At 38.1% G+C, this 26,270-nt stretch overlaps 1 protein-coding gene across 1 annotated transcript in view; it reads right to left on the bottom strand.

Moving 5' to 3' along the window:
* Positions 1 to 26,058, bottom strand: part of COL19A1 (collagen type XIX alpha 1 chain) — a 332,926-nt gene extending 306,868 nt beyond the window's left edge. Inside the window, 7 exon segments of the mRNA XM_045008597.1 lie at positions 17,230 to 17,329; positions 17,880 to 17,954; positions 24,229 to 24,326; positions 24,328 to 24,356; positions 25,795 to 25,940; positions 25,943 to 26,007; positions 26,009 to 26,058. Of these exon segments, the coding sequence (XP_044864532.1) occupies positions 17,230 to 17,329; positions 17,880 to 17,954; positions 24,229 to 24,326; positions 24,328 to 24,356; positions 25,795 to 25,940; positions 25,943 to 26,007; positions 26,009 to 26,058 (563 nt within the window).
* Between the last annotated feature and the right edge of the window lie 212 nt (positions 26,059 to 26,270).

Genomic DNA, 26,270 nt, shown 5'->3' with positions numbered 1-26,270 from the left:
AAAAACAGATTAATATAGAAACTGTTTTACATCTTTACCCCCTGAGTCATTAGTCTGAGAATATAATTTACTGGCATAATGGGGCATCCTATTTAATAGAAATATTTGCTATGCACCAAACCACTTTGTATTAATATAGTTTAAATGTGCCCAATACTGTACCATTTGTCATTAAATCATATCACTGTGATAATGATGCACAATGAAGGACTGATTTCTTTTTTTTTTTAAAGTAGTAAATAACTAATGGCTGGGGATGAACTCTTCCCTGATGATTTCATTTTTAGCCTGGGGACATCAGATTGCCTACTGGAAAATCCTGGCTAATGATAAAAATGCTGTGGCAAGATTATGATGACATTAAGCAAACTTTATTATATTACAACATCACTGATATGTGACATAGCATAAATATCCCATACCTATAAGTTCAGTATATGCATGCACAGAAGGTGCTTTATAAAGTAAAATGATCAGGCCATTTGCTTAATTAATAGACTATGGTAAGTGCAAGCAGCCTGCTCTGATTCACTCCCACCTTTTAGGATGACAACCTACATTCTTAAATTATACTTTAAAAAAAAACACCACATCTGATAGCAGAAACAAGCAATGTATGATTAGAACTAAATCAATCTAAGACTTTTTAAAGATATGATATCAAGTCTACCTGCAGTGACAAGGTTTTAGTATGATGCAAATTAAAGCAGCTTAGTTACAGACCCCAAAAATATTATTCATATTAATGATGCCCACAGATCTTTAACATGAGCAGTGTTTCTTGGCATTGCTGTAGCACTGAAATCTTCCAAGAATTCCAACCAGCTACTGAATCATGTCCTTTTTTTCCTGAAATCATAACAGTTATCTTGAAGCACGATTTTTATAAATGCTCCTAACACTTCAACAACAACTGAAGTTAAGCTAATAGATATGTAATTTCCTGGTAACATACTTTTATAAATAATATTTTTATTTACCACCTTCCAAACTTCAAGAACTGTCTTCTAAAGTTAACTCTTACAAATGGGATAGCTAATTTGGTTTGAGCATTGGCCTGCTAAACCCAGGGTTGTGAAGTTCAATCCTTGAAGGGGCCATTTAGGAATCTGGGGCAAAAAAAAAAAAATATTGTCAGGGAAAGTACTTGGTCCTGCTAGTGAAGGCAGAGGGGCTGGACTCGATGACCTTTCAAGGTCCCTTCGAGTTCTATAAGATAGCCTATATTTATATATATATGGAGATATACCTAAGAGTTCCATGATGTCTGTTTTTCATATAGTAAATTTGGATTTGAGTGATTCCTGTTGACTACTCAATGTTTAGACATTCTAACCTTTTAATAACAACTTTTGGTGTTACTGGCTTTGTTGCTCCTATATATCTTCTATACAAAACATTTGTTGATAATTCCTGCAATTGTATTTTCTTATATTGTCTCTCTCTTCCATATGGCTATCCTTGAGCATTTACCTTCTATATTACCAATTGTCCACCATTCATATAGAGCTCAAACTTGCAGTACTAAACAGTCTAAACTCCCACTGCCTTTAATGTCACAGGATATGCCTCAAGGAAACAAGCACATACTTAAATTGTTCTCAGATTTTTTTAATCTACTAAACTTGTCATTGTTAGAAATGATTAACTTCACAGCTGTTGACTGATGTTATTTATTTAATAGTTGTATTAGCATAGTGCCTAGGAGTCCCAGTCATGGACCAGGAGCACATTGTGCTAGGTACTGTACAAACACAACAAAAAGACAGTCCCTACTCAACAGAGTTTACAAGCTAAGTTTAAGACAGACAATGAGACAATATCAGTCAAGATGATAGGCGGTGGACTTTGCACACCAACTGCCTAGGCTCCAATACGTCTGTTAGTCTATAAGGTGCCACAGGATTCTTTGGCACCAGAAATAAAAGTTCACCTCTGGCAGTGGAATATCCTCATCTTCAAAATGAAATAATGGTCAAAGTGACGTATCATTTGGGGTAATTCAAAACATTTTGTCACCTACAACCAATCAAACCCCTGCTCCTTATTCAAACTCCAGGCACAATATGGAAGTGGAGTGGGAGGCATGTAAAATTTAAAACGTCAAAGAGATGTTTTTAAACTAAGGCCGGGGGGAAGCTGACAAGTGCGGAGGAGCATACGGTTCAGCCAGAGACATCTGTTAGGGAAGGATTTATTAAAGGGGATACTCTATATATCCTACTAAAGATGAGAGGATAGTAATTGATAAAGTACAGATAGGAACTGAAAAGAAATGAAAAAATGAAATCGAGTACCATTCAATTACATCACATGAAGGCCGACAACTAAATAATGACAAATTTTATAAGTGCTTATATACAAATGCAAGAAATCTAAATACTAAGACTGGTGAACTAGAGTGACAAGTATTAAATAAGGATATTGATATAATAGATATCACAGAAACGTCATGGAACAGCTAGGAGAGTGGTACTAAATGTGAAAGACAGCATAGAGTCAAATATAGTAAGAATCTTAAATGAATCAAACAGTACCATAGAAACTCTATAGATAGAAATTCCATACTTGAATAATAAGAATATGGCAGTAGGAATATACTACTGACCACCTGACCAGGATGGTGATGGTGACTGTGAAATGCTGAGGGTGATTAGACAGGCTACTAAAACAGAAAACACAAAATCCCCATGTTGACTGGGAACATGCCACTTCAGGATGGGATGCAGAGATTAAATTTCTAGACACCATTAATGACTGCTTCTTTGAGCAGCTAGCGCTGGAACCCACAAAGGGAGAGGCAATTCTTGATTTACTCTTAAGTAGCACACTGGATCTGGTCAAAAATGTGAATATAGCTGAAAAGCTCGGTAATAGCAACCATAATGTAATTAAATTTAACATTGTTGTAGGGGGAAAAATACCTAAAAAACAGTAGTATTTAACTTCAAAATGGGGAACTACACAAAAATGAGATGGCAAGTTAAATGGAAATTAAAAGGAACAGTAACAAGAGTGAAATGCTGCATGGAAAAATACCATAATAGAGGCTCAAATTATACGTATACCCCAAATAATAAATAAATAAATAAATAAATATGTTAGCGTTACCAAAAAATATGTTGCCAGGGCTAAAGACAATAAAAGACACAATTAGAAACAAAAAAAAGATACATTTTAAAAATTAGAAGTCGAATCCTACTGCAGAAAGTGGAAAGAAACAAACTCTGGCAAGACAGGCAGACCAAAATAGAATCTGAAGAGCAACTAGACAAAGAAACTAACAGTAAAAAAAAAAATTTAAGAACATCAGAAGCAGGAAGCCTGCCAAACAACCAGTGAGGCCACTGGGTGATCGAAGTGCTGAAGAAACACTCAGTGAAGACAAAGCTGTTGTGGAAAAGCCAAATGAATTCTTTGTATCTGTCTTCATTGCAGCGGATATAAGGAAGTTTCCCACATCTGAGCCACTCTTTTTAGGTGACAAATGTGAGGAACTGTCCCAGACTGAGGTGTCCAGAGAGAAGGTTTTGGAAAAAATTGATCTATTAAACAGTAATAAGTGACCAGGACTAGAGGATATTCATCCAAGAGCTTTGAAGTAACCCAGCTATGAAATTGCACAACTCCTAATTGTGGCACATGATCTGTCACTTAAATCAGCTTCTATACTAGATGATTGGAGGATAGCTAATGCAATGCCAATATTTAAAAAGGGCTCCAGAGATGAGCCTAGTAATTACAGGCCAGTAAGCCTAATTTCAGAACCAGCCAAATTGGTTGACAATATAGTAAAGAATAGGCACATAGATAAACAATGATATGTTAAGAGATGAGTCAACACAGCTTTTATAAAGGGAAATCATGCATCTATTAGAATTCTGAGGGGGGGGGAAGTCAACAAGCATGTGGTGATCCAGTGGATATAATGTACTTGGACTTTCAGAAAGCCTTTGACAAGATCCCTCACTGAAGGCTCTCAAAGTAGGCAGTCATGGGATAAGAGAGAAAGTCCTCTCTTTGATCAGTAAATGGTTAAAAGATAGGACACAAAGGCTAAGAATAAAAGGTCAGTTTTCATAGGTGGGAGAGAGATAAATAGCAGGGTTCCCCACAGATCTGTACTGGGACCAGTGCTGTTCAACATAATCATAAATGATCTGAAAAAAGAAGTAAACAGCAAGGTAGCAAACTTTGCAGACAATGCTAAATTATTCCAGATACTTAATTCCAAAACTGACTGAACAATCACAAAGAGATCTCACAAAATTGGGTGATTAGGCAACAAAATGTCAGATGAAATTCAATATGGATAAATGCAAAGTAATGTACATTGGAGAACATAATCCCGGCTATATATACAAAATGATGAAGTCTAAATTAGCTGTTACAACTCAAGAAAGAGATCCTGGGATTCATGGTGGACAGTTCTCTGAAAACATCTTCTCAATGTGCATCAGCAATCACAAGAACTAGTGCAACCATTAGGAAAGGGATAGATAAGACAAAAAATATCATGAAGTCACTATATAAATCCCTGGAACACCCGCACATTTAATAATGCATGGAGTTCTGGTCACCCCATCTAAAAAAAAAAAAAAAGATATTAGAACTGTAAAAAATACAGAAAAGGGCAATGAAAATGATTAGGGGGATGGAACAGCTTCCATATAAAGAGATAGATTAAAAAGACTGGGGTTGTTTATCTTAGAAAAAAAAAAGAGATGAACAAGGGGAGATCTGGTATAGATCTATAAAAACATGAATGGTGTGGAGAAAGTGAATAAGGAATTGTTATTTACCCCTTCTCATAACACAGGAACTAGGGGTCACCCAATGAAATTAATAGGCTGGGGTTTAAAACAAACATAAGAAAGTTGTACTTCTTCACACAACACACAGTCAACCTGTGGAACTCATGCCCAGGCAAGGTTGTGAAGGCCAAAAATATAACTGGATTCAAAGAAGAATTAGATAAATTCATGGAAGATAGCCATTGATGGACCTATTAGCCAAGATCGTCAGGGACACAATCCCATGGTCTGGGTGCCCTATACCTCCGACTGCTAGAAGCTGGGACTGGACAAGAGAGGATGGGTCCCTCAATAAATTGACCTGTTCTGCTTATTCCCTTTGAGGCATCTGGACTGGTCACTGTCGGGAGATGCTGGGCTAGATGTACCATTGATCTGACTCAGTGTGGCCATTCTTATGTTGAGAGGAAACATATTGCACAGGAACAAAGCTTTGAGGCAGCGAGTGGCATGTCCTGGCTCCTTCAGAGCCGTCTGATGGTCGCAGCAAATTGGGGTGACCTGAGATGAATCTTCTCATATACCACCAGTCAGAACTTAGTTTCTTATTCAAACTTTCACATAGAAAATGCAAGTGGCATAACAGCATACCAGGTGACAGCATATTGCTCAAAAATGAAGCTTTGGGTCACCAAGTGAAAGGTCCCTGCTCTTTCAGAATAGTCTGATGGTTTCAGGGATCTGTCACTAAGGGTGACCCAAAACTTATTTTGTCACATACAGTCAGTCAAATCCCATTTCATTATTTTAGCCCTATGCACAATATGGAATTGGGGTGGGGGCCATCATATACCACAGCATATTGTTCAAGAACAAAGTTTTGGGTTGGTGAACGGCATGTCCCATCTACTTCAGAGGATTATAACTGTAATGGAGACTTATCAGCATGACCTGAGACTTATTTTGCCACATACAACCAGTCAAAACCCAGCTCCTTATTCAATCCCTATGTACAATAAGGAACTGGGATGGCACCACACTGCTCAAGAACAAAGCTTCAGTTAAGCGAGTGGTATAACCCAGCTCTTTCAGAACAATCTGTTGGTCACTTGGGGTGACATGACTTATTTTGCCATGGACAGTCAAAACCAGCTCCTTTTCTGATTAATTATAAATAATTAATTTAATTTTTATAACATTCAATTACATTAACTCAATGACATTTCTAAAAATTTAATCTTACATGGATATATATTTTAAATAATTTTGTCCTTTGAATAAGGAACTGGGAACCACAAATAAGGAGCTGGTACCATGAATAAAGAGTTTGGAATAAGAAACTAACGTCAGTCTTGTTACCAGTATAGATACACCAGCAAAGCTTTTCTGGTGTAGATTAGCCTTTATACACCTGCTAAATCACAGAAGTCACACAATAAAACCTGATTTCTTATGTTTTTTCAGCCTGCTGGTGAATTCCTGTTGCAAGCACAGGTCACTGCTTCTTCAGCTAAAGAGATCATACATTTCTCACCCTATGTCCATGAGAGAGATATATTCCATTGAACCACTCAGCAAAACTGTGTAAATTACCTTTCAATCATACAATCCCTAATTCCTCCAAACACAACATAGGGCAAGATCTGCTGCCAGTTGTACCTATGCAACTTCACCGAAGCCTATGTTTGACTCACAGTGTTTGTTCTTCATTCTCTTTTTGGGCAGAAGGGACATCCTCACAGAAAAGACAGAGGTCCATTGCACAAACCCACTGATCTCAGGAATTATGCCTGAAACCTGGGCCTCTCAGTTTATCCTCCACTACACACTCCTTGAGAATGAGACTCCTGGACCCATGCTTCCATAAAAATCCTCTAACATCAGGTGCCTCCTAAGACCCTCGTAAGTGGAGGTTCCAACCAGCAAAGTGAAAGTAACAAGAAACTCATAGAACCATGACCGAATGTGCACTCATCTTTAATGAAGACCACAGTCAGAAGGGTCCAGGAGAATTTCTTATGCTAAATCTCGAACCTTGATAACTACACAAGAGCCTTATTTAGCAGTAATAAAACCCATAAAGATTAAGATTTAAAGTGCCATTATTCCAATCAGTGCTGGGACTGAAAGGTGAAAATGTGTTCTCAAGAGTCACTTGAGAGAAGACATCTGAAGATATTGTATAACTGCATATGGCAAAATCAAATTGTTTTAATACTGCCAATTTTTTTAATTAATATAATAAAAGTTGTCAATCTAGAGAGTAGGTACATTTGTAAAATGTAATGCTACCAATGCTATGTTTTTCAAATAATCTTGGTTGGCAAAAGATTTTCTTGAAACCAAAGACAACAGAAAACATATCAGTGTTAACTCCCATTCACTGAAGTGCTAGGACTCATGGTGTGGGGGGGAAGGCTGCCTTTCCTACATGTTCACTCAGTCTTTTGTGCTTTGTTTGTTGTCTATATCAGTCTTAAGCCTTATTCTACAACATGAGGCATGCAGACAGACCCTTAAAAAATTTATGTTCCCAGACCCACATTTTCTTCAGGAGATGTTATGTTACAACAAGGAATCTTGACATCTCCAGCTACAGTAGGCAATCTTTTAACATAGCTTTTCCATTTCCATTCAGTTTCATATAGTCATTTTGATGCAGGTACTATTACATGCACAGGCCTTCATTACTTTTGTTTTTCCAGTTTGTTTTTCCATGACAGGTAGCATGTTTGAATCACAGAATTACTTATTCAATAGTCTTAGGCCTTGTCTACATTACGGGGGGGAGATCAATCTAAGTTACGCAACTTCATCTACGTTAATAACGTAGCTGAAGTTGACGTACTTAGATCTACTTACTGTACAGTCAACATTGCGTAGTGTGGGCTCGAGACACTCTCTCGTTGATTCCCTTGTGCTTCTCATTCAGGTGGAGTCAGGGCTGGCTCCAGGCACCAGCGCAGCAAGCAGGTGCTTGGGGCAGCCAACGGAAAGGGGCGGCACGCATAGCTCTTCGGCGGCAATTCAGCGGCGAGTCTCTCAGTCCCTCTTGGAGGGAAGGACCTGCTGCCAAATAATGAAGCGGTAGTAGAGCTGCTGCCGATCGTGGATTTTTTTTTTCCCCGCCGCATGGAGCGGCAAAAACGCTGGAGCCAGCCCTAGGTGGAGTACAGGAGTCGATGGGAGAGGGATCCCCAATGCATCTATCGCCCCGTGTCAAACCCCCAGTAAGTGTAGACAAGGCCTTAGTAACTTAGGCCCAAAACCTGCACTCAAATCCATTACCAAAGATGTCCATACCCATGGTTTTAAGAACAGGTGGTTTTGCTTTTCCATCACTTTATTCTTTATTTAAATGTGCCATTAAGTCATGTAAAATACAAAAACAGTAATATTACAAACATGCAGAAAAATAGACATATTTATAGCGTTCGTTTTTAAAGGCAGCATTTACCCACAGTTACAACACTAGTCCAGAGATGCCACAGTTTTTCCTTTGCTGAAAGTGGGGAATGACCAGGGATCCTAGTTTTCCATGATAAAAATAAACAAAATTCTCCAATAAAAAACCATAAAAATCTGTATTTTTCCACAATAAAATGAAACACCGAACTTTAGTTTCCCTAGCCACAATATATATCGGTATCAGTTGAATACAATGTTTTATTGCTACATTTACAGTTTTTAAGTTGATAGCCCGAGCTACGCCTATTCTCCAGTCCCAAGTAGATCAGATAATCAGAGTTCCATTGTATGTTTTTATTTTTTCACAAAATGTAAAAACAAAAGATTCTCTGTACAAATGCAAATTCCACATTTTCCATGGCAAACGGATTTCTAGGATCCCGGGCAATTACTAGTATCTGGTGATATCTACAGGCCCAAGTTAACATTTAATGGCAATCATTGTATTTTATTTATTTATTCATGAAATGCAAGCAATGATCAAGTTTGTTATTATGTACAAAAATATACAATTGTAAGACTTTCCACCAGAAGCAGAAAAGGAAATGAACTAAACTCCAACCCATCTTCCTGCGTACTTTGAGGCAAAAACCTGGGTATTGCACTAAAGTCACACTCTTGGTTCAGCTAAGAATTCCAGAGTCAAGGGCCTTCTCCTGAAAATAACCAGTAACCAGGAGACCAGACACTTCAATCTGAAGACTGTTAGCTCCAGCACCTCAACTGATGCTAAATGAATCCATGATATATGGGGAGAAAAGCAGTTTCTCAGATAACTAGGACCCAAGTCATACAAGGTTTAATAAACCAAAAGCACCTAAAAGCAGAAAAGAACTGTTTAATATGTTATCTGTAACTGCCACTACCAAGTAGATAGACAGCCACTTTCCATTACAGCTGTCATTTCCAAAGAGCTGAAACAATGGCTGAAACAATGGGAGCCACCATCCAAACCACAAGCCACATGCAAGGATGATCAGAAGCTGAGGTAGGTGGTCAGAGGGGTTTTGCTGGGGTCTGAATGCAGACAGAGTGGGTTGGGTATTGTTTTGGTGGAGGGGTGTGTGTGTGTGTGTGTGTGTGCGCGTATACTTCTGCTCAGACAGACAACACACACTAAGAGAAGAAGTTGCTCAGCGTGACCCCATGAGAAATCTATGAGAGGGGGATTTTGGGGGCAGAGTGCTGACTGGAAAGAGGCTTGGAACTGTGAGCAACTGTTTTTATCCTGCTGTGTTCTGGGAATCATGACTGTGTACATTCTTGGGGAGGGGGAAGGAGATTCCATTAAATAGCAATTATCAAATTTTCCTCCAACAAGCTACCCAAAAGACTCTGAATATTAGGTAACCATAAAAAGAGCTAACAATATTTCCATACATAGTACATTACAGTAGACCATCCTAGAATTAAGAAAGGGTAGGAATCACTCTGGCAAGGGCCAGTTCTGAGATAAATGGTTGCAAATGTTTTACTAGAAACAGATGAGAAAACAAACAATTTGTCTCCTATACCATTTAGATCAATATTTCTAAGTGCCATCAGGAGCCACAATGCACTCCCAAATTTCAGGCTTAGATTAAAACAGAAAACCTCCTCAGTAATGGCAACAGTAACCACTTCTGCTGGAGAAAGTAAATAAGGAAGTGTTATTTACTCCTTCTCCTAACACAAAAACTAGGGGTCACCAAATGAAATTAATAGGCAGCAGGTTTAAAACAAACAAAAGGAAGTATTTTTTCACACAACACACAGTCAACCTGTGGAACTCCTTGCCAGAGGATGTTGTGAAGGCCAAGACTATAACAGGGTTCAAAAAAGAACTAGATAAGTTAATGGAGGATAGGTCCATTCAATGGCTATTAGCCAGGATGGGCAAGGATGGTATTCCTAGCCTCTGTTTGTCAGAAGCTGGGAATGGGCAACAGGGGATGGATCACTTGATGATTACATGATCTATTCATTCCCTCTGGTGCACCTGGCATTGGCCAGTGTCAGAAGATCGGATACAGGACTAGATGGATCTGTGGTCTGACCCAGTATGACTGTTCTTATGTACCTTTCACAGCCTTTCAACAACCCACTAAAATCATCCCTTTCTTGTCTGGGGTCTCATGCCACTCTAATGTAAATCCCAATCGAGGCCAGGCAATGGAAATGCAGAGAGACAGAGCATCATTCAAGTTTGATGAAAACGAGAAACAGACAACATACCGGTAGCAACTCATCCCAAGTAATATTGCTCCTTTCCCAGTGTCTTTACATACACATTGCAAGGGAATTGTAACAAAATACCCCAGCAGCTTCCCGGACAAGAAATCCCAAAGGAAGAGGAACAGAGAATGGTTTTGGACAACCGAAGTATCTTCGGAAAGGAAAAAACCACAAACTCCAGTCTGACACTGTCCACCTTAGGATAATTGGGGGCTGCAGTACGTCAATAAACCCCTCATTGCAAACCATACAAAAAAACTGATGACAGATCTAAAAAAGTTAGCTTGGTCACCTGGCTTTTGTCTAGCGCTTGGAGATCATCAACCAAAGCAATTAATACATACCCTTATCTAAAGGCAGACAGAAAGGGAGTGAGGAAATCCAAGGTTATCAAATTCAAAAAGTTTCCTTGCTACCACCATCTCAATAATCTTCCCTAAAAAGGGAATGCAAGAGACAGTGATAACTGGCAAGCTTGCCAGTCTTCAGAATTTGCATCTGAAGCAAGGAATATGGTCCTAGACCACAGGAAAGCTGACAATTAACCTAATATCTAGGATACAATTTCAGGTACACGGATCACTTTGAAGAAGTAAATATTACTCCATTTACCACACTATGGTATCTGAGCTCCTGCAGTATTTCCTATACTTAAGAGTGTTAAAGAATTGTGAAACATCTAAATGTTGCCCTCTCAATGGGACAAACTGTAGTTGTGGCCATTTATATGCTTACTCTCAACTTTCCAACTATGCATCTGAAATTCCTGAATAGCCAATACTACTCTGAAGACTTTTGAGGCAAAAAGTAACAAAAACTTGGTGACTACTTTTTCCTGTGTCTGGAGATTTACCTTCACACATAGTATTTCAGCTCCTCTCTCATCCTCTCACACTAGCAAAGTAACTAGCTTGTTCACTTCCTTTACAATCTCATTAAACCGTACCTACTGAAATACTTCTCCATCATTTATATTTATTAAAATAGAATAAAAATATATTTTATAAAAGATTATTATGACTGTAGAATCAGATTGTCCCATACTGTGCATTTTGTTTAGTGTCTAGAGGCCAAATCCTGTACGTTTTACTCAGGAACAACTCCCAATGAACATAACATTCAGGTAAGGACTGCAGCATTTGGCTTATAGTATTTTAATTTAAAACTTTACCATCTACTCCTAGTAACCATTAACAAAGGACTTGCATAAATATAATCAAATTGTTATTCTTTCTATGTAGTATAAAACATAAGCTGTGCACAGTAGCCTCCTGTCACTGGTGACAACCTTTACCCTTTCAAATGTCTTGAACATAAGAGATACAGGTACAGAAAATACCCCAAATTCAGTATAATGAGCTGTGGGAGGAGCTGGAGTAGGCCTATAAAGAGGAAGTTAGTGTTAAGAGAGGCAGCAGGGAGGAGCTCTGCAGTCACCCCCTAGATAAGAGGGGACTTGGCTAGCTATAAGGAAGAGTTCTAAGGTGAGAATAGTCCCTGGGATCCTGCCTTGGACTACAGACTCTGGCAAAAAAACAAAAAGGGGAGGAGAGGAGGAAGCTCCACTGGTAACACAGAGGTGGGCAAGAAGATAGGGAAGAAAAAGGTAGGAAAGAACCCAGGGACATAGCAACAAGGTCTGAGGTTGAGCAGACCATAGTTGCTGGGCATAGGGTCCCTGGTCTGGAACCCAGAGTAGTGCGCAGGCTTGGGTTACCCTGCCAACCACTGAGAAAGTGGCACAGACTGGGAAGTAGCTTGGAAGACTGCTGAGAGTTTAAATAGACTGTATAGCCACTGGGTCTTTGTTATTGGAAGCGGAGGAATATAGTGACCTGGCTGGAGCCAATTCACAAAGAGGGAGTAACCTGAGTCCAGAGAGAGAGAGAGAGGGAGAGAGAGACACATACCGACCATGGAGTAAGCAACCGAAGAAGAGGACATTAGACCTGTTGACAGCTAATCACCAGATGAGCCACAAGGAGGCGCCCTAGTGTGGAATAGTAAACCCCCTGACAGCAACTTATTTACAAACATATAAATAGCTGTAGCATTATTCCAGCCATTGAAAAAACCCAAATGGCATCACGCAAGAACAGAGGCAAAGCATAGCTTATTACCTACACTGTAGCTGAATGAGTCAAATGTAAGTGGAGATCTTGACATTTGCTAGTCAGCTTAATCAGATACCTTCCAGTTTCCTGTAGTATGGGTACCAGTGTTCTGCTACTCACAGCATACCAGATCTATTTACATATCCTATCAGATGGGATGAATATGTAAGTCATGTTTACATGATTAAACTGAGATGTCTGGATCTACATAATGTGACACAATGTAAAAGAAGGCAATTTAATGAAAGAGAATGTATTAGAGATACTGTGGCTGGGCAACTGAGATAAAGTATTTCTGGTGGCTGGTATTTGAGTTCCTGACCAGCTTTCTTTATAATTCCACCATATCAAATTATAGTGACTTTACTCTCCTTACTGTCAGGCATCCTTTCAAATTAATTTATGAAATTTCTCTTTTTAAAAAGCAGCTCAAGTGTTCAGAAAAAAATATTTGAAAGTACTGAAAGGCTTCAAACAGAAATTGTTTTAGCAGAAAACCTGAGAAATATTATACATTTAACAAACTGTAGAAAAAGTAAATTGTGTTAAGTGTTTTGCATTTTGCTACAAAATGGAGGTAATAATCAACAGAAAAGTTGATTCCCCTAAGAAATAATACTTTACATTAAACCATAGACTTCAAACTCCCAGCCCGCATACCGGGAGGAGCCCACCTGATATAACTATCCAGCCTAATTATATTAAATTGTTAAGTATTTCACTGCTAATAATTCCAGCAGTCACATCCAGCTAAATTGCACATCTATTGTTCTAGATACAATGGACAGGTGGATTGGACAGAAAAGCCTACTTTCCTTTTAAAATGTACAAAGCTAAAAGCAGTACAGGTCTGCATAGCCATCCTCTCTCATGTCTGGGCTCACCCTTCACTTGAGTTCATTATCCGTGGCCTAAAACAGAGTTGAAGGCAGATAAGGTGGGGGAGGCAGGGGAGACACAGCTGGGCTTCCCCCATCTTCATCCCAGAGGCTGAAATGAGCTGTTCCCTGACCAGCAAACTGAAAGGAGGCAAGGAAGAAATATAACTCTGCTAGATTCTTCCTGCAATTTTGCCCTCCAAATACTAGGACCTGCTGTTTACAACTGCTGACCATCAACCAGTAGCTATCATCCTGCTTCTCTCATTTTCACTGCTCCGGGCTCCGGCTGCTCCCTCACTCAGTGCAGCAGAACGAGCTGTAAGGAAGGCATAAAGAGCAGCTGGGGACAGAAGCAGCATGGAGAGCACTGGTCAGGCACCTTAGGAGTGGGAGAAGAACTTCCGCTGAAATCCACTAACATTATCACCATCCTTATGGAAAGGTCCTACAGAACTGAATAGAACATAATTCTGCAGGTTTATTTAAAATCAACCTGTAGAATGTGATGATCATATCTCTGCTATAGAATTCTATAGGATGGTTCAATAACCAAGAAGGATGTTATTCTGCTGGTGTTCAGAATAATTAGTATATAAAATGAGCTGGATTACTTTTTTTGGAAAATAGTTTATTTGCCATGGTTTCTGCCAACTTGAAACTATTCATAAATTTGGGTCAAGTTAGCTGAATAATTAAGACAGAACAAAAATAAAATCAAAGTGTTTCAATAATATTGAAACAAAAATATTTTGTTTGAACCCGATCTGAAATTTATTTTAATTTTGGGCATTTTTACAAAAGCAAAATGCCAGGAGGTGGAGGGGCAGGAAGCTATAAGAGTGTGTGTGTGTGTGTGTGTGTGTGTCTCTCTCTCTCTCTCTCTTTCCCCCTCTCCTTCTCCCCCCCAATGACTATTCATCCTCATTATGAATGACTATGAATTGCCACTGTGAAGGACAATAGTCTAATCAAGCCACAGAGAGCAAGAATGACAATTCACCTAGGATGTAGGAGACCCAAGTTCATGTCCCTGTTCCAGATATTATTTAACTAATTATTCACAGTGCAACAGAAGAGAGACATCAGACTATATCATAGCCCAATGGTTAGGACACTCTCCTACAATGTGGTTGAACCAAGTTCAAATCGTTTCTCCTCATCAAGCAGAGGGGGAATTGAACCTGGGTCTCCTACACCCCATAAAAAGTATCCTATTCACTAGGCTAAAGGTTATATATCTGTTCCTCTACTCCCAGCTGGCATTTTATCAATCTAGTCCCTTTTGTAAAAGTGCCTAAAACCTAAATGAAAAATTTCAGGTTAGGTCAAAATGCAACTTTTCTTTTCAACTCCACACCAAATATTTTCAACTTTTTGATTTGCCAAAAAAATGTTGTGTTCTGTTCAACCAGAAATGAAAGAGTTTGTTATTGTTTAGAATTGCCAGCAAAGTGAAAAATCTATTATTCACTCTTTGAAGCATGTGCTGTGATAAGAATAGGGTACAAGAAGCAGGAAATTAATCCAGTAGAAGAAGAAACTGGGAGCAGCTGGAGGTAGATAAGAAGCTCACATACAAATAAACTCCACCCCCGGAAAGGATAGACAGAAAAGAAAAGGAAAAAAAAGAGAAGTGTGAATAAAGAGTCAGACGAAGAAGAGTCCAAAAAGAACATTAAGAAAAAAAAGCAGAAGGAAGGAGGATAAACTCTAAGAAAAATGAGGAAAGAAACAGGTATGAATTCAAGGAGAATTTTGTCTAAGGAAAGACTGAAGAATCAGTATTTTATTTGCAACTCAGACTAATTTTAATCCATATAGGGCCAGACTCAACATCCACAGAAGTCAGTGGAAAGACTCCCATTAATTTCAGTGGGCATTGGATCAGGATGATAATAATGAAACTTCCTCATACACACAAAGAGAAATAACTTCAATACCAGGACTATGGCATATTAAGGAGCAGCATACATTCAGTTAAATTTTCATCTGTGTATCTCTGCACTCCAGATGAGGTAAAACTTGAATAACTATGGTTTCTGGATGGAAAGATTGTTACAAATGAAAACACCTAAAGACTAACATATATATTAGGGCTGTCAAGCAATTAATCACACTGTTAAACAATAATAGAGTACCATTTATTTAAACATTTTTTGATGTTTTCTACATTTTCAAATATATGAATTTCAATTATAACACAGAATACAAAGTGTACAGTGCTCACTTTATATTTATTTTATTACAAATATATTTGCACTGTAAAAAAAAGAAATAGTTTTTTCAGTTCACCTAATATAAGTACTGTAGTGCAGTTTCTTTATCATGAAAGTTGAACTTACAAATGTAGAATTATTTACAAAAAAACCTGCATTCTAAAATAAAACAATGTAAAACTTTAGAGTCTACAAATCCACTCAATCCTATTTCTGTTCAGCCAATCGTTCAGACAAACAAGTTTACATTCACGGGAGATAATGCTGCCTGCTTCTTGTTCACGCCACCAGAAAATGAGAACAGGCAATCTCATAGCACTATTGTAGCTGGCATTGCAAGGTATTTACATGCCAGATGTGCTAAAGATTCATATGTCCCTTCACACTTCAACCACCATTCCAGAAGTCATGTGTCTATGCTAATGACGGGTTCTGCTTGATAACAATCCAAAATAGTGTGGACTGATACATGTTCATTTTCATTATCTGAGTCAGATGCCACCAGCAGAAGGTTTCTTTTATTTTTGCTGGTTCAGGATCTGTAGTTTCCACATCTGAGTATTGCTTCTGAAAGCATGCGCCACACTTATCCTTCTCAGATTTTGGAAAACACTTCAGATTCTTAAACCTTGGGTCAAGTGCTGTAGCTATCTTTAGAAATCCACATCGGTACTATCTTTGTGTTTTGTCAAATCTGCAGCGAAAGTTTTCTTAAAATGAACATGTGCTGAGTTATCATCCAAAACTATTATAACATGAAATATATGGTAAAATGCAGGCAAAATAGAGCTGGAGATAATGCTTTTTTTTTTTTTAAACCAGTGTCATCAGCATGAAGGATGTCCTCTGGAATGGTTGTTGAAGCATGAAGGGGCATATGACTGTTTAGAATATCTGGCAAGTAAATACCTTACAATGATGGCTACAAAAGTCCTATGTAAATGCCTGTTCTCAGTTTCTGGTGATATTGTAAATAAGAAGTGGGCAGCATGATCTCCCTTAAATATAAACAAACTTGTTTGTCTTAGCGATTGGCTGAATGAGAAGTAGAACCAAGTGGACTTGTAGGCTCTAAATATTTGCATTGTTTGGTTTTTGAGTGCAGTTATGTAACAAACAAAAAATCTGCATTTGTATATTGCACTTTCATGATAAAGAAATTACACTACAGTATTTGTATGAGGTGAATTGAAAAATACTATTTCTTTTGTTTATCATTTTACAGTGCAAATATTTGTAATAAAAATAATAATATAAAGTGAGCAGTGTACACTTTGTATTCTGTGTTGTAATTGGAATCAATATATTTAAAATGTAGAAAAACATCCCAAAATATTTAATATATTTCAATTGGTATTCTATTGTTTAACAATGCGATTAAAATTGATTAATCACAGTTATTTTATTAATCACAATTCATTTTTTTTAGTTAATCGCGTGAGTTAACTGTGATAATTGACAGTCCTAATATACATCTTTATGTGGCATTATCTGATAAAACTGCTTAATATATCAGTCTGTACCTAGTATTTAGCTTGGATCCTGTTAAAGATATTTAGGGATAAAGTATTGTTTTACTTACCGAGTGTCTCTGATAAGAGGTGTGCTTCCCAGTTTAAAACAGGTTTTTTCACCTCCACAAGATGCCTGTCTCAGAGAAAAGCTTTCTGCTAGATCAAAACCTGTGAAATGTGATATACTAATTTAGTCTATTCTTTGTTTAATGCAATTTTAAAACCTGGGGAAAGTATTGATTTTTAGCATGCTTGGTGCTTTCTAGTCTATAGACTGACAGGCTATTTCAAATTCCAATGCTTTAGGTCACAGAAATTTCCAGTTTGCATTTTCTCATAGGAAGGGATATGAGTGTGAAATTCCCTCAGCTCTTGACTTTTCAACCTCTGAGGAATGCACTGGCTGTTTTCTTTTACCATCTGAACTAATGAGAATAAATATGCTGCAGATCTACAGTGTGAGAAACGAATGTTAAATCCAGACTAATTTTACAAGCAAAAATTCAAAGAAAACTTATATGTATAGAACTTAAGCCAGAAAATTACATAAATTTATTCTAATTTTAATAAAAACAATTTTTCTAATATTAAAGACAGTTTTAATTTAATTTTTTTTATCATCTCTATACAGTTAAAGCCAGCTTCAGTGGGGCCAGGATTTCACCCAAGGTTTGTAAATTTTAGATGCTCTATCTTTTGTGTTAAAGAAATCACTTACCTGAAACATCAAGATTTTCTTTATAGATATGTCTAAGCTGATGTCCACCTGGTCTCATTATAGGACACACTGTAACTACAAAAGAATAAAATGTAACAGCTCCCATCAAACATTATCAAATAAAAAAATGCATCAGACATAAAACTATTTAGTATCATGGCAGTGAATTGCAAGGCAACATGAACAGAGTTTAATTTTCAATGTAATTAGATTACTACTAATATTCCTTCTTGTTTCTTTATATTTAGAATTATGAAATAAACCAAACTACTAGATTAAAACAACAGTAATTATATTTTAGTGTATGAAGTATAATACTATAATGATAAACAGATAAGATGTAATCATGTTTTAATTCAATTGTTTGTGATTAAAGCAAGCACATATTAACTATTCAACCACTATGGGAAATAATATTACATTCTTACAACTTTTTTCCCCCAATCAAGAATACCATAAAACATGATGCTATATGCTTGGCAGGGGTGAGGGGCGTTTGTGTGTACAGTAAACTTTGAAAAAAAATATTTTACAGATACAACAAAAGTTATAAGTATATGATGGATTACCCTAGCAACAGTTAAATATTATTTGCAGTGTAGAAAATAATCTCAAAATGTGGATTAATAAGGATATTGTCATATTATATAAACAATGAATATATCATTGCTTATCTCTTTAAAAGACTGTTACAAATTAAGCAGTTTCGCATTAGGGATTGTTTTAACTATGCATTGATGTATTTGTTTCTAGTAAACAGGCACAGTATTCTAATGTTTGTAGTACAGTACACATGCAAAGGCTAAGTCTAACAGACTGGTTACATTTAGCAGCCAAGATCAAAATAAAATAGGGTAAATTAGTTTAACAATTTAAGGAAGTATATTAAATGTTTAAGTTTTAAGTATCGTAATAACCCTTTTTACTAGCTTGTCTCTAATAAGTAGTATTTAAGTATGAGGACCTATATATGGGCTCCTACATTTCCAACACCTTAAAATCTAATATCAGTGAATCTTAACCCAACATTTCATCATGTTGCAGCAGCTTTATGCTTCAGTAAAGACACACACATACTTTTTCAAGAAGTGGATAAAGACTAAGGTCAATTTTGTACATGTTAAAACAGGGCTCTATCTTTTTACAAAACTCATGAAAATAATCCCACTGAAGTCTATTGGGACTACTGGAGGGAAAGAAAGCAGGATTTGGTCCAGATACTCTGTAGGCATGCAGTCCTGTCTTGAGTTGAAGAAGTGCCCAGAAAAGATTGCCAAAATAAGCCTGAAGTTTCAGCAATGGAGGACAAGGGGCTTTCCAATGTGTCCGTTCAGCGATAAGAGAGGAGGAATGAACTAGCGCTATCCTAGGAACAACTATCCTATATTTAAAGGATTTCCAAATATGTTAGAGACTGAAAGTTGACCCGGAAAATGGTTACAGTTGTAATTGTAAAATGCCTGCAATACAACACTGACTCTGTAATAATACAGAAAATACATTCTTCTCCAAAAATCTTGATTTCAACTCAGTGTATAACAGTATCACATCTTTACAATTAACTTAAGTGGTTAAGTAGAAGTAACCAGTAAATTTATAGCTGGAAGATATAATTTAGATTAAAAAATTATTACCTCACAAAATGATTAAACATTTCTGAAATAAAGATGACATTGGTTTCATTAAACACAGATTGGGTGAAGGCAGTAATATGCATCAGATTCTGTCAAACATCTTGTTTCATTTGTCTAAACTGCAGCCCACAATTAGAAAGCAAGGTCATTTATGGGCAGATTTGTTTCAAATATATCAATTAATAGATATGTAAGAAGAAATAAATACTATATTTATTTCTACTGTTCCTATAAAAGAACAAGAATAATTCACATTAGAGGCAATTTTGCCCAGGAGAATATGCAGAATTGTAAGAGTCTTTGTGCTGCCATCTTAGTAGTTTATATGTAATCTTTCATCAGTCTCCTAGTTGGCAATACAAGCCCATTCTCAGTTGTATTTATTGTGCATTGAGTTCTCTTATCATGTACTTATTGTACTTCTAATACTCTGGTGGAAATATACACTCTAGAGCAAGAGAGGCATGTTCGCATTATATAATTTTTATCCCTGAACCGACAGATATAAAATGTACAGGCCTGATTCTGCTCTCATTTACACCAATATACATCTATAACAACTCTGTGGCAGTGAAGGGAGTTACTCTGAATTGACAGCAGCATAACTCCTGTCCAGCAACTTTAACTTACACTAGGGTGGAGGATCAGAGAGTTGCACCTGGCTCCTTCTGGCCCCTCTCCACTAAGTCCAAGTGAAGAATCATGCCCTAATTTCTCTGCTATCCTGCTGACTGAAGTTGTTCCTGAGATGCCTAAGGCCATGTAACACACTGTGCGTGTATTTTTATCAAAGGCATAACAGTCATGGCAGGAAACACAGCATACTAAGGCCACATAAATGCTACTTTGCTGGTTGTATTCTGTATACCCACAAAAACTAAAAGAACTTCTTCTAGTTTGTGCTAAAAATGACCCCATCACCTCAGTGGTACATTTTCCTAGACAGCTGAGCCAAGAGATTAGAATGTTAAGAGCAACAGCTTCCCCTACATATTCTTTTTCATACAAGGAGCTGACAGCCCTCAACTTTATAGACTGATACAATGTCTGTTTTACAGCTATGTTTTATAGTGAGGAAGAAAGGTCCAGCATGATTTTTAACTATTACTGACAACACTGACACTTGTATAGACACCACTTTTGTCATGGGTCAAACTAGACAGTTTAGAAAACTAAATTAGACAAGGGGACTACATAAAGACAACAATCAGGAAAACAAGGGAATTCTTAACATTCAGCAAGGACATAAAAACATGACCTGATTCACTACTAACTTACATTACACCAGAGTAAAAGTAACTGAGTGGAGCATTGCTTTGTGTCTAGTTTTAAGTCCATGATTTCCACTAAAAGTAAATGGTAATGGCAAAGCTACCTGAAAAGAACACTGAAAATGTAATGTACTTCATAAGGCTATCCATCCACAGAATGGGTATAGAACTTAAATTATAGAAATTCATGAGTTCTACTAATTGAGTTTAGTCTTGTAAATCAATAAAATTCTTTCAACTCTACAAAAAAAGTCTATATACTACATGTATATATTCTCACATGTGAATCATAGATAAAACCTGAAGCTTTAATGCAAGTCTAAGATTAAACTTTCTAATGACATGCAGTACAAACTTCAACTCCCAGTAATTAGGCTACATCTACACTGCAAGCTACGGGTGTGATTCCCCAGCTTGCATACATGTACTAGCAGTAGCTTAATGAGAGTAGCATGAGTACAAACAGTAGCACAGCCATGACAGCACAGGCCATGGCAGCACCGGCAGTGGCATGGCTTAGCTGTGAGGAGTATGTACCTACCAGTTTCAGGTGGGTTTGTACTTGGCATGGCTAAACTATACCATCGCTGCCATTGCCCATGCTACCATGGCTACACTACTGTTTATACTCATGCTAATATGTGTACACAAGCTGGGGAATACACCCTAGCTCTCCTAGTATAGACACAGCCTAAAAGTTCAAGTCTGGCAGTTTATACAGTCAGAAAGCCTAATGTATGAATCAATTCACTACAGTATTAACATCTTTTTATCTAATATTAATATATTGTGTTCTATAATGAGGTATTTTTCATATCAGACTTAAAAAAACGCATTGGAGTGTGCCCCTGAAATTATTAGTGGTGTTTGAGTCAACATTTTTCATAAACATACTTCATGTCAAAGGCAGTGGAAATCCAGCATGTCTTTTCCAGTACTGTTGGGAGGCCCAGAATCTTTCATATGCCATATTTGTCACAAGTCAGACAACAAAGCTTAGCAGCCCATGTTACAAAAAGGGTACTCATAGCAAAAAGTTGGACAAGACGATCAAAATGAGACAGAATTATTAACATTCAAGCAGAACTTAGAAATGATCATATTAGAACTTCCTAGAGCTCAGTTCCATATTGTGAAAACACACGCTCCCAATAATCAAAAACTAGTTAAATCAACCACATAAACAAAATAAAACAATTAGGAGAAAAATATACCAAGGAAAAGTTGGGTTTAACACATGACTATGGAGATCTTCAGTGTGGTAACCCTATCCTCTCCCTTAGATTTATTATATTTTATTTTTAGAAGTAATCACTTCCCTCCAGTAAATGTTTCATACACCAGAAGTTCTGCACAAACAAAAACTGAAAGGGATCATTGCTGTGAATCAAACAGATGTCAGCACACTCAACAGGGCCTAAGGAAGACTGCTCGAAGCAGGCCCACAGTAATCTGTCACACACTTTCACATTTCCTCTTTTCAGCACTGCCATTTCTTTAATTACAACAATATTAACTAATGAAATAGTTTCCAAGGCACGTTCAGAATACTAAATGGAAAACAAATCGCTCCCCTTATCATATTAATCCACACATGTACTTTACCCTTTCTTTTGCATGATTGATTTCCTGTATTTCTTTATGATTAAACTTAAGCGGGAACTCTCCCTGCATTTCAAAGCTTTCCCAAAAAACTGTAGCACAATTAGACTATACTATAGGGGTGTCAAGGTATGGGACTTGTATAGAAGCAAACTTTGTTGGTACAGCATAGCTTGAGTAGTGAGGTGGGTAGGGGCAAATGGCACAAGTAAAAATGGTGAAACAGGACAGCCATAAAGACGTGTCACTGCAAGGGCTGCCTTGCAAGAATCTTGAGAGGAAGAAGCAAAAGCAAGAGGACCATCCAGGATGAACTGACCTTGAGGAGAATAAGGGAGTCACTTGGATCAAATGAAAGAAGAAAAAGCTTAAAGAGTTTGGATATTTGTCTCTCCTTTCATGTGTCCGAGCCATCTCTCATGGCCTAAATGGTATTCTCTGACTGGCTTATATTTAACTGAAAAGCCTTTTACCTGACAAGAGGGAGTTGCACTCCATTTTGTTTTCAAATTATTTAAGTTGTACATATGTTCATGTTGATCATTTGAGCGTCTTCTGCAGCCCTTTTAAAATGTTCCTTCCTCAACCCTCCAAATGAGGTAGCCAGATGTGCCCCCAGCTACACTCCTTCAAATAGCAAAAGGGGATTATTGCAGGGTAATTAGAGGAGGTTTACCCTCCCACCTCCCAGGGTTTGAGAATAATACACATACAGAGCTCTTAGCTTTTGCTGCTCTAAAAGTTCAAGAGAGAGTTTAGAACCCAAACTCAGATTCTCCACAATGTACTACTTGCCCAGTCATAATTATCACTACTATTTATTATTTGTACTCCAGTAGCACTTAAAGGCCTTAAGCAGGATTGGAGTCCCATTGTGCAAGGTACTAATCTTAAACACCTTGGGCCTGATTTTTAGGAGCGGTGAGCGCTCACAAGTGCTATTGCCTTCAACTGGTTTTCTGGAGGCTAGGCATCTCTGAAAATCAGGTCCTAATTGTCTATCTTTCTTTTTAAAAAAAAGAACAAATAAAAAGCCTTTTTTTGTTAGCGATGTTAGGCACACTGAAGGGAATTGAGATATAGGCAGTGTCTATGGCCAACTCCAGGAAACTGACAAGTCATTATTTGATGCAATATCATACCAGATGGTCACATTTACAAGCATACAAGTGATTTATTTCTCAGAGATGGTGGGTTATAGTGACAATACCGAGGAAGAAATGGGACAAGAGATGGGGAGAAGGACATTGTTTTACAGAAGACAGCTAGTAAGAGACAGATAGCAAGACGGAGGCAAGAAAGGGCGGGGGTGTCATAAAAGTAATGCACCAAACTTTACTGTGACCATTTTGCTAGAATTTTATCTCTCTTTCTCCTCTCCTCTGTTTATTTAGGGGCAAGGAACTGCCTTCTTCTACCTCTCTGAGGTGCTGGGCAGGCCTTTGGGGCTCTTAATAAATGCTTTCCTCAGATTAAAACACAGAATCAATTAAACAAAATTGTATTAACAGAGTTCTAGATTTTTCAAGACCAGAACTGGACTCTTTTTGGATATGTAATATTAAAAACAGAAAATATCAGGGGACTACATTGCAAGTGGCTAAACTGCTTCCAAAAATATATTCCTCTTTGTGTATGGGAAACAGAAACACTGCCTTTAGCTACATCCGATATGGACTTCTTCAAAGAGATGTTAAAACTGATTGAGCTTCCGTAACTTCATATCCTTACATGGTCCATTTACTTTCTAAGTATCATTATTTATTTGTTGAGCTGTGTCAATATTGAGACTTGTCCTCAGCCTTTTGTCTGTATGGCTATAAAAACAAAAAAGAGAAGTACCTGTCTTGTCAGTGGCTGCCATATAAGTTGAAACAGGAAAGAGAAAGAGAATTGCCATCCAAAGCCAAATTATGCATAATCCAATGTGCTTCATGTCCCCTCAGACACGTGAAAAAATGACCACAGATCTGAAACAAAAAATACTCACAATGGGAACAATATCTTCTTATTCTCCCTTTCCCAGCCCCCCGACAAAAAACCCACAAGGAAGAATTTATTTGTAAAGAAAAGAGAAAGTCATTGGTTGTACACAATGTATACCATTTAGCTGTGTTAAAGCTCTGAAAAAGTTTAGAATCTGAATTTAGAATTGGGTGAACTATATTTCTTACTACTTTTTTAGTTTCATGAGCAATTCATTTACAGAAATACTAACTCAGATATTATTTAAAAAGCCACTAAATTATCCATTAGAATGACTAGTTCTTTTTCTCCCTTCTAGCTTTTTAGTCTTAGATATTTTAGTTTAATGGTTTGATGGCACAGTGCTGCAGAATGACTGCTAAAGTAGTCATCAAATCAAATGAGGAAAACTTATCATTGCTTTATATAGTCTTTTATTTAAAAACAAAATGGTCATATATTTGCTCATATTCTTTGCAAAATATGCAAGTGTCTAGGACAGCCTGACCTAAGTTTGCAGTTTAAATCTTATTAAAAAAGAATGAAACTTGTCCAACAAAATATCTTTGTCTTCCAAACACAATACTGGGCTTCTTCTAAACCAATTACAACTAGCAGGAAAGTATGGATTTAACAAAGCACAGTACAATGCAACAATAAATTATTATTCATATTTTTCTTAGAGAAAGCATGATGTTGTCCTGTAATATGAAGATGAACTGAAGAAAAGATACAGCTGGTGTGTCTGCTCCGGAAATGTATCTTTATGATTATTTTTGTGTTGCACTATTTTCATCTTCATGGTTATTCTGTCAGTCAGCAGTACAGACCATAACACAAAATGAATTTCTGTCAAAAGAACATCATGGTGTAAGTTGCAATCCGAAGAAGTGGGTATTCACCCACGAAAGCTCATGCTGCAAAACGTCTGTTAGTCTATAAGGTGCCACAGGATTCTTTGCTGCTTTTACAGAACCAGATTAACACGGCTACCCCTCTGATACCTTACAAATTAAGTAACTGTTACCAATTGCTAATGCCGCTATCTCCTTCACCATGCCTACTGTATCTCTGCATGTTGATTCATCGCTAGTTTATTACTTCAGAAGATGATCAATCACTTATACAATCAACCTGCCAGAACTTAATAGCAAGAATTGACTTGAGTTTATGACGGTCCAGACTGTAACACAACCCGCCTTGGAAATTTAGTTTCTCTAAAGAATTTTGATTTGTTTTACAGACAGGATAATACACGCAGATACCAATTGACAGGCACTGAGATAACTGGGCAGCAGAAGGGGGAAATGTGCAGATCCTTAATTCCTCTGCGCATGAGCCCGCCCAAGCTGCTGGAGTGTGGGAAAGCCAGAGCACTCGCTCCCGGGGAGGGGCCAAGGCCTGACACGGTGCTGGTCAGTTTGCCTGAAGCAGCAGCAATACCAGTGGCGCTGCCTACAGGGTCTTGACTCCTAGCAGCAGCTGCTCTCCTGCCGTCTTTGCCCTGCTGTGCTTGCAGACTCCAGCCTAGCTCCAACCTCCCCAGCCAGCCCTAAGCGTTAGCTCCCAGTCATCGCTACCCCCGGGTCACAACCCCAGCTCCCCATCCCCAACCGCTCTAGTCCGAAGCCCTTTGTCCCCAGCCCAACCCCTCCCCCCCGGAGCGTCCTGCAGCGCAGCCAGCCCGGCGGAGACGCGCCAAAGCATCTGGGAACCGTAAGTCCCGGCGCCCGCTGCCAGCGCACAGCGGAGAAGGCGGCAAAGCTGGGGGCGCAGGACCCCACCCCACGCGGCTGTTCACGCGCCGCCCGGGCGCCCCCCGTGGCCACATCCCTGGCAGAGAGGTGAGCGCGCCGCGTGAGGTAGGGGTGAGCGCCGCCCCCATGTCTGTGTGCGTGGGGTTCCCTAGCCCGAGGCCT

Source organism: Mauremys mutica, chromosome 3 (assembly GCF_020497125.1).
Source record: "Mauremys mutica isolate MM-2020 ecotype Southern chromosome 3, ASM2049712v1, whole genome shotgun sequence".
Taxonomy (NCBI): domain Eukaryota; kingdom Metazoa; phylum Chordata; order Testudines; family Geoemydidae; genus Mauremys; species Mauremys mutica.
Note: the sequence above shows the minus strand (reverse complement) of the source record. Positions and strands in the feature narration are given on the sequence as shown.